The sequence below is a fragment of the Glycine max genome, chromosome 8 (assembly GCF_000004515.6).
Source record: "Glycine max cultivar Williams 82 chromosome 8, Glycine_max_v4.0, whole genome shotgun sequence".
NCBI classification, from domain to species: domain Eukaryota; kingdom Viridiplantae; phylum Streptophyta; class Magnoliopsida; order Fabales; family Fabaceae; genus Glycine; species Glycine max.
Window position 1 is genome coordinate 21,988,854 of NC_038244.2, and position 15,446 is coordinate 22,004,299.

General features: G+C 36.5%; 1 protein-coding gene and 1 pseudogene across 1 annotated transcript; one reads left to right on the top strand and one right to left on the bottom strand.

Annotated features, from left to right (window-relative positions):
- Positions 1-801: 801 nt before the first annotated feature.
- On the bottom strand, positions 802-9,314 carry LOC102663097 (protein DOWNY MILDEW RESISTANCE 6-like; annotated as a pseudogene).
- Positions 9,315-13,376: 4,062 nt separating this feature from the next.
- Positions 13,377-15,128, top strand: LOC100785540 (transcription repressor MYB5-like). The gene is made up of 3 exons (NM_001254008.2): positions 13,377-13,567; positions 14,104-14,233; positions 14,325-15,128. The coding sequence occupies exons 1-3, from the start codon at positions 13,438-13,440 to the stop codon at positions 14,890-14,892; spliced, it is 828 nt and encodes a 275-aa protein (NP_001240937.1). The 5' UTR covers positions 13,377-13,437; the 3' UTR covers positions 14,893-15,128.
- The last annotated feature ends 318 nt before the right edge of the window (positions 15,129-15,446 follow it).

Below are 15,446 nucleotides of genomic sequence, written 5' to 3' on the forward strand. Positions count from 1 at the left end.
TTGAGATTTTTGATTAAAAAATAATGATGTTTCTGGGTCAGTAGGTTTGAGAAATTCTGGGTGACTCTAAAACCAGTTCTTGACTTGGTCCGGAGCAGCCTTTGAAGTGTCAAATTGTCTCCACCATTTGACAAAAGCATGTCTTTGCAAAGGTGGATATTGCTTGTTATTATCTATTTTTCCATATATGTATTGCCATGAAAAGATCCATGGCAAACCAAAGCTGGAAAAATACATTAGATCAGCTGGAATTCTTGATTCCTAGCTGTTGAACATTATGTTGAATTGTTGAAATCCTTATTGGACTTCTTCTGAGAAAATTTGTGGGATTGGACCAAAATAAGTTCACCATTGGATAAACCAGTTTGGAAAATTGTATACAATATTATTTTTGAAATAAATTAACCATGAATGTTTGAATTTATTGTTCTGATGTCAAAACACATTCGTCCAGACATCAATATAGTCCCAATAAGTGTATCCTGCAGAGTCAAAAGGTGCAGAAAACTTTTTGGGTTGGTTAAGATTAGATCCGTAATGTCGTGGCTGTATTACTTTCAAAATTTCGATTGTAGAGTGGGTATTTAAGCTTGGGTCTTTTGAATCTTTGAAGTGCTTTTGAATCTTTGAAGTGCTTGATGGATACTGATCATACTATTTCCTTACAGAAAAGTGTTATTTAGCATGAATGATTTTCATAAGAAATTGCATGAAATGAATTATAACCAATAAAATATTGGCTGACAACATTTGAGAGGGGCATGCATTAACGTTTCTATAAAGTGCACTTTCCTACGAAGGTTATAAGAGCAATTCTTGTTCAATGTCAGGACCCTTGCTCATGAAATTTCTCACGAACTCTTCAAATGTAATGGAGCTGTAGATGGGGCGAGCACCAGAACTTAACCAAAGCTTTGCAGGTTCTATAATCTGTTCATTTGTTGGACGGATAAAATATGCAACAGTGGTCCTCGCAATGCCTGAATTTGTGACGACACGGTGTTCAGCACCGATGAACCTTCCATTGCTAATGATCTGCACATTGATAAGTCACAATTGAATTTCGTACGTCATGCAAAACCTTATCTAATAATGAATGGGATCGAATTAGGAACCAAATCACTTGACCTAGCTATTTACCCTAGTGTTTTCCTAATTAAAAAATAACACCTATATGGTCGATCATTAACAAATTAACTAGGAAAGATAATTTTTTTGAGTAACTAGGAAAGATATAATAGTATTGCCACATCTCAATTTTTAATTGAGAAAACAAAGAAAGAAATAAGACACGAGACGAGAGCAAGTAATTTCAATCCCATTAAGTACAAGTGATTAATCATCATGTATGTGTGTGATGTGAAGTTTTAGAATACAAATATTATGCCAACTAATGTACGTACTAGTGTACTACTTATAATTATATCAATGTCAAATACTAGTAGATAGTAATTTCTGAGCTAACATGATGGAGAAACATACACCTGCAACATAAGGCTAATGTTAACCACAAAAGCATAAGGAATTGGTTCAACAACAATCCATTCCCCATCTTTGAAGACTTGAAGTGCATTTATATCTTTTTCTTGAAGAAGAACGGTAGCAAGGTCTGGATCTCGGTGCTTAGGAGCTCCCAAAGTTAAACTTGGTTCTGGGCAAGGCGGGTAGTGATGAGCTAGCAATAATGGACTATCACTAAGTCCACCACAACAGTATTTTTGGGTCAAGCCCTAATCCTTCACATAACAGCTCCAAAATTTTGACTCCTAGTGTTCTCATTTCTTGTGCGTATTTTGCAACAACTTCACTGCAACGTGCCATCACCAAAAAAAATTGCTTAAATTATTGAACATTAAACCAGCTAATAGCCAATTCGTAGTGGATACAATAATTTTTTCATTAATTAGAATGAGTTGGGTTGTAAAAGAAGATAAATAATATTTTTCGTGTTAAGATTACAATCACTGATAATGATAATTAATACCAATAATAATATATTAATAACAATTATTATAGTATTTAAGACAATGACCCTTTAGAATGTGCTTTTACTCTAGAAAAGGGTACTGAAGGATATGTTTTATTTACAAAAAGTATAATATATATACATCATGCCTTATCAATCAGTCCTAATACTAATGCTAAGATAGTGTGATCCACAATTAGTGGGATTGTATCTTTATCTAGAAAAGGAAAGTAAATATACACATATTAATTACAAAGATAATTTCCAACATGTTTTCCCCAAATGACTAACTTTCTCATATACGAGGAAAAATTGTGAAATATTTGTCAACTGGATTTGTGTGTGTGTTTTCATAAAGAGGGAAGCTACGTAGTTAGTTGTACGTAATGGGTGGTAACTATATATATGAAAGTGTTGATGTCAATTGTACTCTTTGGTAATTAGGACTAGATATGCAACTATAGTAACGGTACGTAGAGATGATAATAATGTTCAATTAGTGATGACTCATGGTATAAATAATGCATACGGACATTGCAGATGAATCAGTGATGACTCATGGATGTTCAGACTAAACCAAGTGTAATGGTTAAAATCTCATTACCAACTTATTTTAGAAAATGCATGTAGAGAAAAAAAAATCGACGAATATGAAATAATCTAGAAATAAAATTTATAGGAATTAATTATGCTTCAAAGAATAGATTGGAATTAAAAAATTTGATTGACCTACTATAATTTTGTAAGATGTCATGTCAACCGACCCGAGAACACATCAACTTCTACGTACATTCAAAGCATCTCTGACTTGAATTGAAATTTATAGTATCATTATCAATTTATCATTGTCAAGGATTTACTATAATTTATTTATATTAATGCTGACTCAAAGATGAAATAAGATTGCATTTCGTGAAGCTCATTTAAATTAAGTTGCACAAGAAGCTATATACTTCAAATAACAAAAAATACATAAAATGAAAGCGCGCAATAGATAGACTTGAAGATTATTTTAACGATATTTTGCAGGTTTTTGAGGCAAAAACTCCATAAATTCTCCCGAAGGTGGACAGAAGTGTCTTAATGTGTCCCTCCAAAACTGAACGATGTCTTTGTTGTTAATCTCGCGGCTTGTATAGAGCCTGCAACTTCCGTTTGGGTCTCGGGAGCTTTCCCTTATCTTTTCTTCAGCAGGCATGGCATGAAATTCCTTGAAGATATTCAGTGTATCATCCATGAACTCCTTGGAAACTCCATTGTTGATAACCTACATCACAGTTTTTCATATATATTAACTAAATGTGTTCACCATTTTAGCACTGAGGTGTATTCAAATTAATTCTCAAAAATAGTCTCATCCTAGACCCCATTATGTGCGTGGGAGTTTGTTATGGCCGAATTTCCCCTTTATGCAATTCCTAGAATTCGAGAGCTAGGACTCTCCAGAAACAAGATGAAGAAGATGAGTTTTATTCATTCTGCCCTTTTGATTACATAGTAATTGCTTTATATAGTATGTTCTTTGAATTGTTACTAACAGAATTGATGAATTCTGATGCTAGGGCCTAACCGAAAAAGGATTCACGAAGATTCTATTCTAACAGAATTACAAGGCTCGTGGGATAATTCTCTTCTGGACCACTCTATGCCACGTCAGCTTCCTTTCCCTTTAGACAATAAAGTCCTTCAGGTACTTTGGTTTAGTTCTCTGCCTCTGATTCCTTTCTGTTAATGGTTGCTCTGCTTGTGCCTCTGTTAATGGTGATTGTGGAGCTTCATTCGTAACATTCCCCTGTGCTTCAAAAAACACCTTGTCCTCAAGGTGGTATTCTGCTTTGAGTTCTTCCCACGATTCCCATGTAGCATCATCTGGGTGGAGGCCTGCCCATTGAACCAATACCTTCAGGTTAGGAGTGCCCCCTTTTGAGTCCCATTTGGTGTTGAGAATCACAAGTGGTGAGATAAGAGGATCATTGCCAATCGACGATGGGGGTAACTCCACAGTGTAGCCTGTGTCTGAGGGATCATGACATGGTTTGAGCAGAGAGCAGTGGAAAACTGAGTGTATGCGCGAGTGTGAGGGAAGTCGAAGTTGATACGCTACTGGGCCCACTTTCTGAGTAATCTGGAAAGGACCAAAGAATCTCTTGGTCAACTTAGGATGGGAATTTCCAGTTACTGACACCTGGCGTCGTGGTCTGAGTTTAACAAATACCCAGTCATCCACTTCAAACTCAACATCACGCCTGTTACGATCTGCAAAGCGCTTCATATTATCTTGTGCCTTGAGGAGCTTCCTTCGAAGTTTCTCAAATAATTCCTCACGATTACTTAGAAAATCGTCTACTGCATCCACGCTCGAACTCCCTGTGATGTATTGAGGAAAAGATGGGGGTGGTTTACCGAAAATCGCCTCATATGGAGTCATCTGCGTTCCAGAATGAATGGACGTGTTGTAGGACCATTCAGCCCACATGAGGTACCTTCCCCACGTCGCCGGTCGAGAGTGAACAAACGCCCTGAGATATTGCTCCACCACCCTGTTCATCACCTCAATCTGCCCATCAGACTGTGGGTGATAGGCCGAACTCATACGGAGTTTCGTGCCACTTAATCTGAACAGCTCTTGCCAGAAGCGGCTTAGGAACAACGAGTCACGATCAGAAACTAGACTGTGAGGCATCCCGTGGAGCTTCCCTACGATTTCCATGAAGAGATGGGCAACATTGAACGCGGTGTGGTGGGAAGGAAGTGAACCCAGGTGGATTCCCTTCGAGAATCTATCCACAACAACGAGCACCATTGTGTGACCCTTGAAGGCCGGCAATCCTCCGATGAAATCCAACGATAAGTCTTCCCACGGTCGTACCGGCACGGGTAAGGGGCAAAGTAATCCCGGTGACTTCCTATGGTCACTCTTAGTTTGTTGACAATCCTTGCAAGCGAGAACAAACTTACGAACATCTTCCTTCATCCCTGTCCACGTGAAGTTGTCACTGAGGCGCGCCAGTGTTTTTGTGATACCCATATGGCCCCCTGTTGGGGTTGAGTGAAATTCATGGAGGAGGGGTTCAATGAGACTGAGTGACCTTGGGAGCCAAATTCGCCCCTTATGCATGATCCAATCCTGAACAATGATACTATCAGGGTGTTTCTCTGGTTCCTGGTTAATTGAAGCTCGAAGAGCAATGAAGTCTGGGTGCTGGCAGAGCTGAGTCTGAAGTTCCTGCAAAAACACGAAATTTGGTGTTGTTAGCAGAAGTAATTGTCTTGGAGTTGTGTCTGGGATGCGAGATAAGGCATCTGCCGCCGCATTGGCCTTGCCGGAGCGATACTGAATTTTATAATCATATCCCAATAAGCGCGCCAAGTAGAGTTGCTGTTCTGGAGTTTGAACCACTTGGGACATTAGTTCCTTTAAACTCCGATGGTCAGTGAGTATGATGAATTGGTGGCCCAGTAGGTACTGGCGCCACTTCTTCCCAGCAGACGTTATGGCGGCGAGCTCACGAATGTAAGTCGAAGCGCAGAGCAACTTGGGGCAAAAGGCCTTACTGAAAAAAGCAATGGGATGATTCTGTTGAGAAAGAATGGCCCTCATTCCGATTCCCGATGCATCCGTCTCCACCACAAATGGCAGAGAGAAATACGACAGTCGTAAGACTGGGGCGCTGCAGATGACGGTCTTGAGTCTTTCAAAAGCTGCTTGAGCTTCCGGTGACCATCGAAACTTGTATTTGGCCAAAACCTGAGTTAGGGGCGATGCAATTGAAGCATACCCCTTAATAAACCTGCGATAGAAGCCGGATAACCCAAGGAAGCCCCTTAAGGCCTTGGTCGAGGATGGTGTCGGCCATTGCTGAATGGCATCTACCTTCGTCGAGACTGGTTGAACCCCAGACTGAGAGACCACGTGGCCCAGATACTCCACCTGCTGCTGAGCGAAAGTACACTTGGATAATTTGAGGAAGAATTTTCCGGCGAGAAGAATCTGGAAAGCTTGTTCCAAGTGACTCACGTGCTCCTGAAAGGTTCTGCTATAGATTAAAATATCATCAAAGAACACGATGATGAATTTGCGTAGGTGTGGTCCAAAGGTACTGTTCATCGTCGCCTGAAACGATGAGGGCGCGTTGCAGAGCCCGAAGGGCATCACACGAAATTCAAAGTGACCGTTGTGGGTTCTGAAAGTGGTCTTGCCAGCATCTTCCTCCTTCATCAGTATCTGATGATACCCTTGCAATAAGTCTAGCTTCGAGAACCAGCATGCACCACCTAATTCATCAATTGTCGGTATCGGAAACCTGTCCTTCACGGTGATGGCATTCAGCGCCCTGTAATCAACACAGAAACGCCAGGACCCATCACGTTTCTTCACGAGCAGAACCGGAGAAGAAAAAGGGCTCGTGCTGGGTCTGATTATCCCTTGTTGTAGCATGGTCTCGACTTGGGCCTCAATCTCGCATTTCTAAAAATAAGGATATCTATAGGGCCTTACATTTACAGGTTCTGATTGGGGAAGGAGGTGAATGGAATGGTTGGTGGGACGCGAAGGGGGTAGCGATGTGGGTTTCTGAAAGAGAGTGGTGAAGGTAGTAAGCAAGGCGTCAATCTCTGGGTAGTGTTTAGGTTGAAGGAAGCTCAGGTGGGATTAGGCTGATATGAAAATAGGCACTGGCACTTGCGGTTCGAACGATACGGCGGAGTTGTGGCGGTGTTATTGCTTGCAAGGTATCATCAGTGTCTCCTTTTAACTCCACTATGTGTCCGTCGGAAATGAATTTCATGGTGAGGTTGTTGTAGTCTGTCAAGACCGGACCCAAAGACTTAAGCCACTGGACGCCAAGAACAATGTCGGCACCGCACAAAGGTAATGCGTGAAGGTCCATGGTGAAGTCCTGGTTCTGAATTATGACTGTCACCCCCGTGCATAGCTGTTGACAGAGGACCTCATTGCCATTTCCGACCACCACGTGAAGAGGTTGTGTGGCCTGTGTCGTGAGGCCCAATGGACGGACGAGACGGGTTTGCACGAAATTGTGTGTGCTCCCGCCGTCGATCAACACAACCACGGGTTGGTTAGCGACCCGGCCCACCATTCGCAAAGTTTCTGGGGCTAATTGACCCGATAGGGCGTAGAAGCTTATTTGGGCCTGGAGCGGGTCAGGGTCACTATTAGTGGCTTCTTCTTCCATAGGGTTGGGGTTTACGGCCGCATCATCTGCTTCAGCAATGAGAAGGAAGAACTTGGAGGAGCACCTGTGCCCTCACGAGAACTTCTCATCGCAGTTGAAGCACAGCCCCTTTTCGCGGTGCATCGCCATTTCTTCCGGGGACAGGCGTTTGAGTGGCGGAGGGGGAGGTTTAGCTGGTGGCGGCAGAAGAGCAGGAACCACTGGTGAGGGCACGGCGAGCGACGACCGTGGTGGCGCTGGTGAGCCAAACCTACCGCGGTTCGCGTGGTGCTGGTCTGCCAGCTTTTCCTCATGCAGACGAGCCAGGGTCGCGGCATGTGTGAGAGTGAGGGGTTGTGCAACCTGCACCTCACGACGTATCTCCGGTATTAGACCGGAGACAAAGCAACTGAGTAAAAAAGAGTTTGGAAGCGCTATGGTTCTGTTGGCAAGGGTCTCGAATTAAGACAAGTACGTCGCAACTGTACCGGTTTGAGTAAGCTTCGAGAGGAGCCCTGTGGGGTCTTCATACTGAGAAGTCGCAAATCGGCCTTCAAGGGCTTGCAAGAATCCCAGCCACGAAGAAATTTGCCCGCTCCGCGACATCCATTGGAACCATGCGAGGGCAGGTCCCTCCATGGCGAAAGCAACGACGGTGAGTCGATCTGGTTCAGGGGTTGCGTGATAAGCAAAGAACTGGCTTATTTTGAACATCCAGCCGGAGGGGTCAGTCCCATCAAAACGGGGAACGTCCAGCTTCATGCGAGGTAAAGGATTTGGGGTGTGAGGAGGTGTCGGGTTAGCGGAGGAAGATGAGTGAGAGGGAGTATTGTGTTGGTTGGCTTCAATGGCGGAGACTCGATTAAGAAGATCGTCGAGTTTGTTTGAAACGTTGAGGTGGTTGGTGGCTAATTTGGCAATGGCTTCCTCGATTCGTTCCATGTTGGACTTAGATCGAGTGGATTCAGCCATGGACAACTCTCAATGAAAGCACCAAAGTTGTTATGGCCGAATTTCCCCTTTTTGCAATTCTAGAATTCGAGAGCTAGGACTCTCCAGAAACAAGATGAAGAAGATGAGTTTTATTCATTCTGCCCTTTTGATTACATAGTAATTGCTTTATATAGTATGTTCTTTGAATTGTTACAAACAGAATTGATGAATTCTGATGCTAGGGCCTAACCAAAAAAGGATTCACGAAGATTCTATTCTAACAGAATTACAAGGCTCGTGGGATAATTCCCTTCTGGACCACTCTATGCCACGTCAGCTTCCTTTCCCTTTAGACAATAAAGTCCTTCAGGTACTTTGGTTTAGTTCTCTGCCTCTGATTCCTTTCTGTTAATGGTTGCTCTGCTTGTGCCTCTGTTAATGGTGATTGTGGAGCTTCATTCGTAACATAGTTATATTGTCATTTTGGCTGCTCTTTTTTAATCATACATATTAACTTAATTTCACTTTCGATTCTAGAATACTTTTGCTAATCCTTTTTGCTTTTTTTATAAAGATAGTTAGAAACAATTTCAATATCATATATTATATTTATCAAATCCTTTATTAAATAATAGATTTTACTCATATGACACTAAAATATGATATAATTAGCCGCTAAGATATTGCTAGTATTTGTATGTATTATAACTGAAAAATTTGTAAAATTTATCAAATATTTTACGGAAAACTAATGGAGCAACTAAACTTGTACAATTATGATACCAGGAAGACTCATTTTATGCAATTGAGATTCAAAGGACCATATGCATATTGTGATACCTAATTAAGAAACTAAAAGTGTAATTTAGTCTACATATTTTTAGTACACGAAAATGATTATTATCTGGAGTTTTTTACTATATAGTTACCTGCTATGTGTGCTGATTAATTTAAAAAGGAGAAATTATTAGATGGAAGTAGAAAACACATAGGTAGTGAAATTACTTAAAACACAAAGGAAAAGAAAATTCTTGAGAAAGAACCTGGAAAAACCCAAACTCCTCGGAGGCTTTCAAAATCTGTTTCAAGGTCACGATCATGTAGCCCAAGATCCACCACCAGGATTTTTTCTTGTCGGAAGCTACAACCATGCCAGGTCTACTTTCCGGTGGTTTCACGTAGGATAAGGGCACTGAGGAATGAAGATGGAACCAGCTTGAGACAAGCTTTTGATCCATGTTGTTAACTCCTATATTCTCTTGAATGTGTGTAATGTGTTTTCTAAATATTGTGTACAAGGCAATGAAGGCGTAAAGAAGTTTGATATATATCACATATATATTTCTTATACAGTAGAAATTCATTAAATTAATACTCGATAAATTAATAAATTTTCTAAAATAATAAATTTGTTTGGTTCCAATTTGGGTCAATGTAAAAAATTAAAAAATTCAATAAAATAATAAGATAATTTTTTGTGAGATCCTTTTATAATTTTCGGTCTCAATAAAATCATAAATTAATAATTCTTAGAAACTGAAAAAAAATATATTATACTCTATTGAAAATGATTCAATAGTTGTCTATTTTCCTTTAAAGTTCAAGTCTATTTGGAGCTCATCTCTAACTTTTCTTATTACATTCAATAGTTCAGGTGTTGTATTCTTATATTGTATCATAAAGTTATAAAGAGTATTCGACGCCATAAGTGCTTTCTTTCGCGTAACACTCCAAAGACACCGTATCATCTTCGTCGTCATCCTCTGCATTGTTCTCAATGATAGTACCTACAATATCTTTTAAACTCTGAACCTCCGAACATGCTTCATTTTCACCTGGGTAGTTCATTAGATTGTCGATATTCATTTTATTACGATAGCCACATTGATTGATCATAGTCTCAAGGTCATGTAATTTATATATGTCAAACTTGCTTAAGAATACATTGAACACATTTGTTATTCTTGTTTATATTTTAAGTACTTCAAAAGTCATTATTGATTTCCAATGCATATGAACACAGTAGTTACTAATTTACGTTGAGTATCAAAGTTCGCTGCAACGTAATTCTAAGAGACATAGACTAATTTGTCTTTTTGTTTGGTATGTACAATATAATTACTTAAAAACTCTTTAAATTAATAATTATTAATTTATTGATAAATTAATAACTCTCTAAATTAATAAATTTCTCCGGTCCCGACATTATTAATTTATAAAGTTTTAACTGTATGTTGATTATACAGAGAAAAAAAGTTAAAATTAAGTCTGAATTCCTTTTTTTTGTTATTATTTATAACGAATTAAGTCTGAATTCTGATTGGTGGAGTATGACTTTGAAAATTATTTAAGGCGCTACCTACTTAATAGTAAATACATAAGATGGGTGATCATATGAGGGAGTTTGCACGCACTTACGCAATTCACACATTTGACATCTGAAGTCTACAAAAATTCTAGTCTACTACTATAACTATTATATTGCCACCTCACCGTTATCATCAACTTCGATCGATAATTAGATAATTGTAGAAAATTTAGTCAATTCATTGAATTACAATTACTTATCAGATTGCAATTAAGAAGTAGATATTATTATAAACCTAAAAAAATAGAAGTAGATATACTATAGACAGAAAAATCATATTTTATACTAATTTTAACTGCTTTAGACCATATTGATACTATTTAGAGAATACAAGTTTTTTTATTGGTATTCTTTTACGGTTTTACCATGAAAGTGGTATTATTTTTGTAGAGAAGTATATATATATTATAGTACCAAGAAACTGGTATTATTTTATTTTAAAGAAGTATAATTCGACCACTATTTAACTACTGCGCACAGCTCTTTCTGCTTTTTTATGATAATTAAAATACAAGTTTACAATACAATTAATAATAATAAAATATTAATATATTTTTTCTTGTTAATAAAAAATATTTCATTAATTATATGTTGAAATTAGAATACCGAAAACTTAATATTCGATTCTGTAGTTATCTATGAAAAAGAAATTAAAATGATATAATTAATCATTTGACTTTAAGAAATTTTTATTTTTTTATTATTAAGTAATTGGCTAATGTTTATTTTAGATAAAAAAAAAATATAAATTGATTTTTTAATATATGTTCAAAAATAACATTTTGCATGCGATGAAAACCAAATTATTTTATTCAAAAAATAAAAAAAAATTGAATTGTTTAATTTATTCAAACAAAATTTGAAAAGAAAAGAAATAAATTGTCATGTATTTCAACTTTTCAAAATTTTGAAATATTTTTATCCGCATTTACCTTCACTATAATTTAATTAAACTAGAGAAGAGGATTTATTACAGTTAACTAAATCGGGGACGTATTGAATTAAATAAATTAAAAAGATAAGGATTACTGTTTACACATTAGTTGGCATATGCAGAACAAGCTTACTACATCATATGGAGCCCAGCAAGATAGAACAGAATATGTTGAAGTCGGTAATTATGAACAGGTTAACTTATGGACGTTCATGAATAACGATGTTTTTTAATTAAATTGATTATTGAAAAACATGAAGATTCCAAGAATTGGTAAAATGGGTGGGAAAACAAATACATCATATGATGACTCGGAGTGAGCAACCTGTTCATATTAATTCATGTTAAACAACTCGTTCATGAATGTGGATACTTTTTTGTAGATTTGGCTTTTTTATTATTTCTGTGTTGTGTTATTAAAATAACAATTTAATGATGATATTTAATTTTAAAAATCATAAAAATTATATGATTTTAATCGGGTAGCATAAAAATAGCATGAAAAGGATAATAGAGAAATCAAATTCACTGTTAAATAAATGCCATCAAAATTTAGCTGTTTCCAGTAATCTTGATCGATCTGACAGGCACCAGCATTTGTTTCCTAATGTCATTTAATTTTGGAATAATTCTAAAGCCCATTATTACTTGTTAATTACTCCCTTTCCTCTTATCCTTAGTACTTCTTAAGTCTCATAATTATTACGTGACAAAAAAATATTTTAAAATAATTATTATTTTAAAATTTGTTTAGCGATCAAGATAAAAGGAAATACGATAGGATAATAATTCTATTATATTATAATTTATTTATTATTATGTTAATAAGATAAGATGGTGTTATGTTATTGTTTATCCTATTCTATTATACTCTATTGTATATTTTTATCCTAATTCGATATGTAATCTTCGATGCTCAACGCTATTATGAACATAGAGAAAAAAGGGTCGGCATATTCTCGCTACAGAATAAAAAAAATCTCTAAATAAACTCCGACAAACATTTGTATGGAGAAAACTTTGAAATCGATTGTCGTTGTTTTTGCATCATCACTCAAAATTAGATTTGGGGAAGAAGATCGTAATCTTGCATATGTACACGTGAGCGTAAACGCCACTAATATTAATTGTCTACTTTTGAATGGCAAAATTCTTAAACGAAGAAGATCCATAAAGCATTCCATTATCTTTCAGCACTATCAAACCAAGCATCCCATACCAAAGCCTACGAAACTTTAGAAGATCTTGAAGTTTCGTTTGCATCTTTTAGCGAACAACTTTACATTTTTCAATTGTTTCAGTTGCTGTCAATACCTATTTACGGGCAAAACCACTTTCAGTATCATATGAACTAAGCAATTAAACAATGTTTTAATGCACCAAATATGCTACTAATTACAGTAGGAAGGCCACGTGTTGACTAAGTGACTCACCTTTCACATAGTCATGTTCCCCATTATACCTTAATTGGAATCCTATGCTGAAAATTATGGTTAGTTTCATTGAACAATTTTAAAGCACACGGCCAAGGTTGGTAAAAAAAACATAAAACAAAATAGCATGCTTTACAAATATATTCTAATAATCAATATACATGTAATCTAAATCCTGAATTAAGGATTAATTAATAATTAATCATACAGCTGTTGGACTAGCCTTGGATCAAAAGCCACTTTCAAGGGAACAACAAGGCACTCCAGTTTATTTTATTTTATTTTTTTTGTCTTGATTAAAGATTATGTCGTGCATATGATGAACCATATTTCTACTTTCGCTGGAATATATCTGTATTATATTCCGTACGGGAGCTTAAGATTTCCTTGATCCACTAGCCCCATTCTCATTGCAAAGGTAATTAAGCTGTGAAACATATGTGGAGTATATAGCTGACATCACAATAAAGAACTGAGGAATTAATTTCAAAGTTCTCAATGATAATATCTATTTAAGATATGGCCCACTAACATGGTATAAATGGAGCATGATATATTAATATTCGTTATAGAAACCACAGATATAAGTAGGATTGTGTCTAATAAGTTAAAGTGAAATCGTGGTAGCTATGATGGGTTCGCTTGCTACACAGAAAGGGTGGAGGAAAGGCCCTTGGACTGGTGAAGAGGACAAGTTGTTAAGTGAATATGTTAGCTTGCATGGGGATGGTAGGTGGAGTTCGGTGGCGAAATTTACAGGTATATTACTTTTACTTTGATTCCCATATATTATGAATATTGCACCACGTACCCCTAAATTATTAAACGATAGAAGTAAAATTTGGGAATGTGAAAAACAAGGAGAAGGTGAAAATGCAGACGAATATATACATAAAGGTTGAACTCCACTTTTTGTACGAATATATTTGTTTTTTTTTTTTTTTTGCCAATAAAGTATATAGGTATATGGGATGAAAATTTCACGAGATATATACGTTGTATGAGATGTAAAACGGGTGTTTGTGATGTATAGGCTTCTATATCTTATTACCCTAAAGTGAATGGTAAAAGATATATTTGCAATTTAGTTCTCTTATGAGTGTGAATGAAATGTAACTTTAAAATTGTGAAATTTTTCATAGTTATTTTTGTGTGACTTATATGACACACACTTAATTTTGATAATTAAGAAGGAAACATCTATATTTTTCCTTTGTACATATTTCTCTTCTGGCTTCTACCTTTTTTTTAAGACAGTGTCCTACCTTATTAATTCTCCTGTAATTGAATTTCAGGATTAAATAGGAGCGGCAAAAGTTGCAGGTTAAGATGGGTAAATTATTTGAGACCCGGCCTCAAGAAAGGTCAATTAACACCGCTGGAAGAAGAAATCATTATTGAACTGCATGCAACCTTGGGTAACAAGTAATTAATAGACACCATATTCTTCTTTGCCTTCTTTTTCTAATTAATTTCTCAAACTTATTATTTTTATGAGAATTACAAAAACATGCAGGTGGTCTACAATAGCAAAGTACTTGTCGGGTAGAACTGATAACGAGATTAAGAATTACTGGAGAACTCACTTCGGGAAGAGGGAGAGATCCAAACACAAGAAGAAGCTGCAAAGGCCAAAAGTGAAAAGGGTGCTTAAACAATTGAAACACAAGCAACAACAGGAACAACAACCTCAAGAGTATGATATTAAAAGCATCATGTCTCATGAAGAGACCGTAAACGAAACAAAATCCTTTGAGACACAAAATTGTAAGCAACAAGAAATGGGCTTCATGTATCCAACAACAGAGCACCAATATACCGTTCCTAATTCCCTGCATGAGGGATTCTCGTCCACGTGGCAAGACAGTACTCTAGTGGATGATGACTCATGGTTTAGTTTATGGGACTTTGATGAACCACAAGGTTTTTCTGATTATGTTGACCAGTTTAGCAAATGTGCCATGCCAAATCAAGCTACCTTTCGAGTTGGAGGGGATTATTCCATGCAAAATGATGTTAAAACTTCTCGTTTTGATGATGCATACGATAACGACCTCTTCTACGGAAAAGACATGTTTGGATGAACTTTCGTATTTTTGGCTAAATGCATGCAACTAGTTCAATATATAAGTTCATCCAAGCCAGTTCATCGACCACTCCATGTCTCCATCGATCTTACTAGGGTTTTTTTTTTTTTCAGTGTACATAGTTGAATATGCTTATATGCATGTTTTTATTTGGCTTTCTTGTGATTGACATAAACTTTTTTTTTGTAGGCGACACAAACTTGTTATTAATGAACTAATAATATTAAATATTATTCCTTCTTCCCTCGTCTGCCATCAAAACCTCTCACATTTTATTTAATTTGAATAAATAAATAGAAAAAATAATAAGAAAACATTAATAAATTTTTAGATTATTTAGTAAGAGAAAATAAATAAAATTTAAAATATGAAGACTAAAAACAATATATATATATATATATATATATATTATCTTCAAAATTTTAATATCTCCTGAAATGCATTTGATATATCTCATGTTTATGCTTTTAATATCAAATGAATGATTTAATTTAACCATTTATCTCTCTTCCAATCTTTTATTTTTAATATCTTTAGTGTTAGCTTGCATT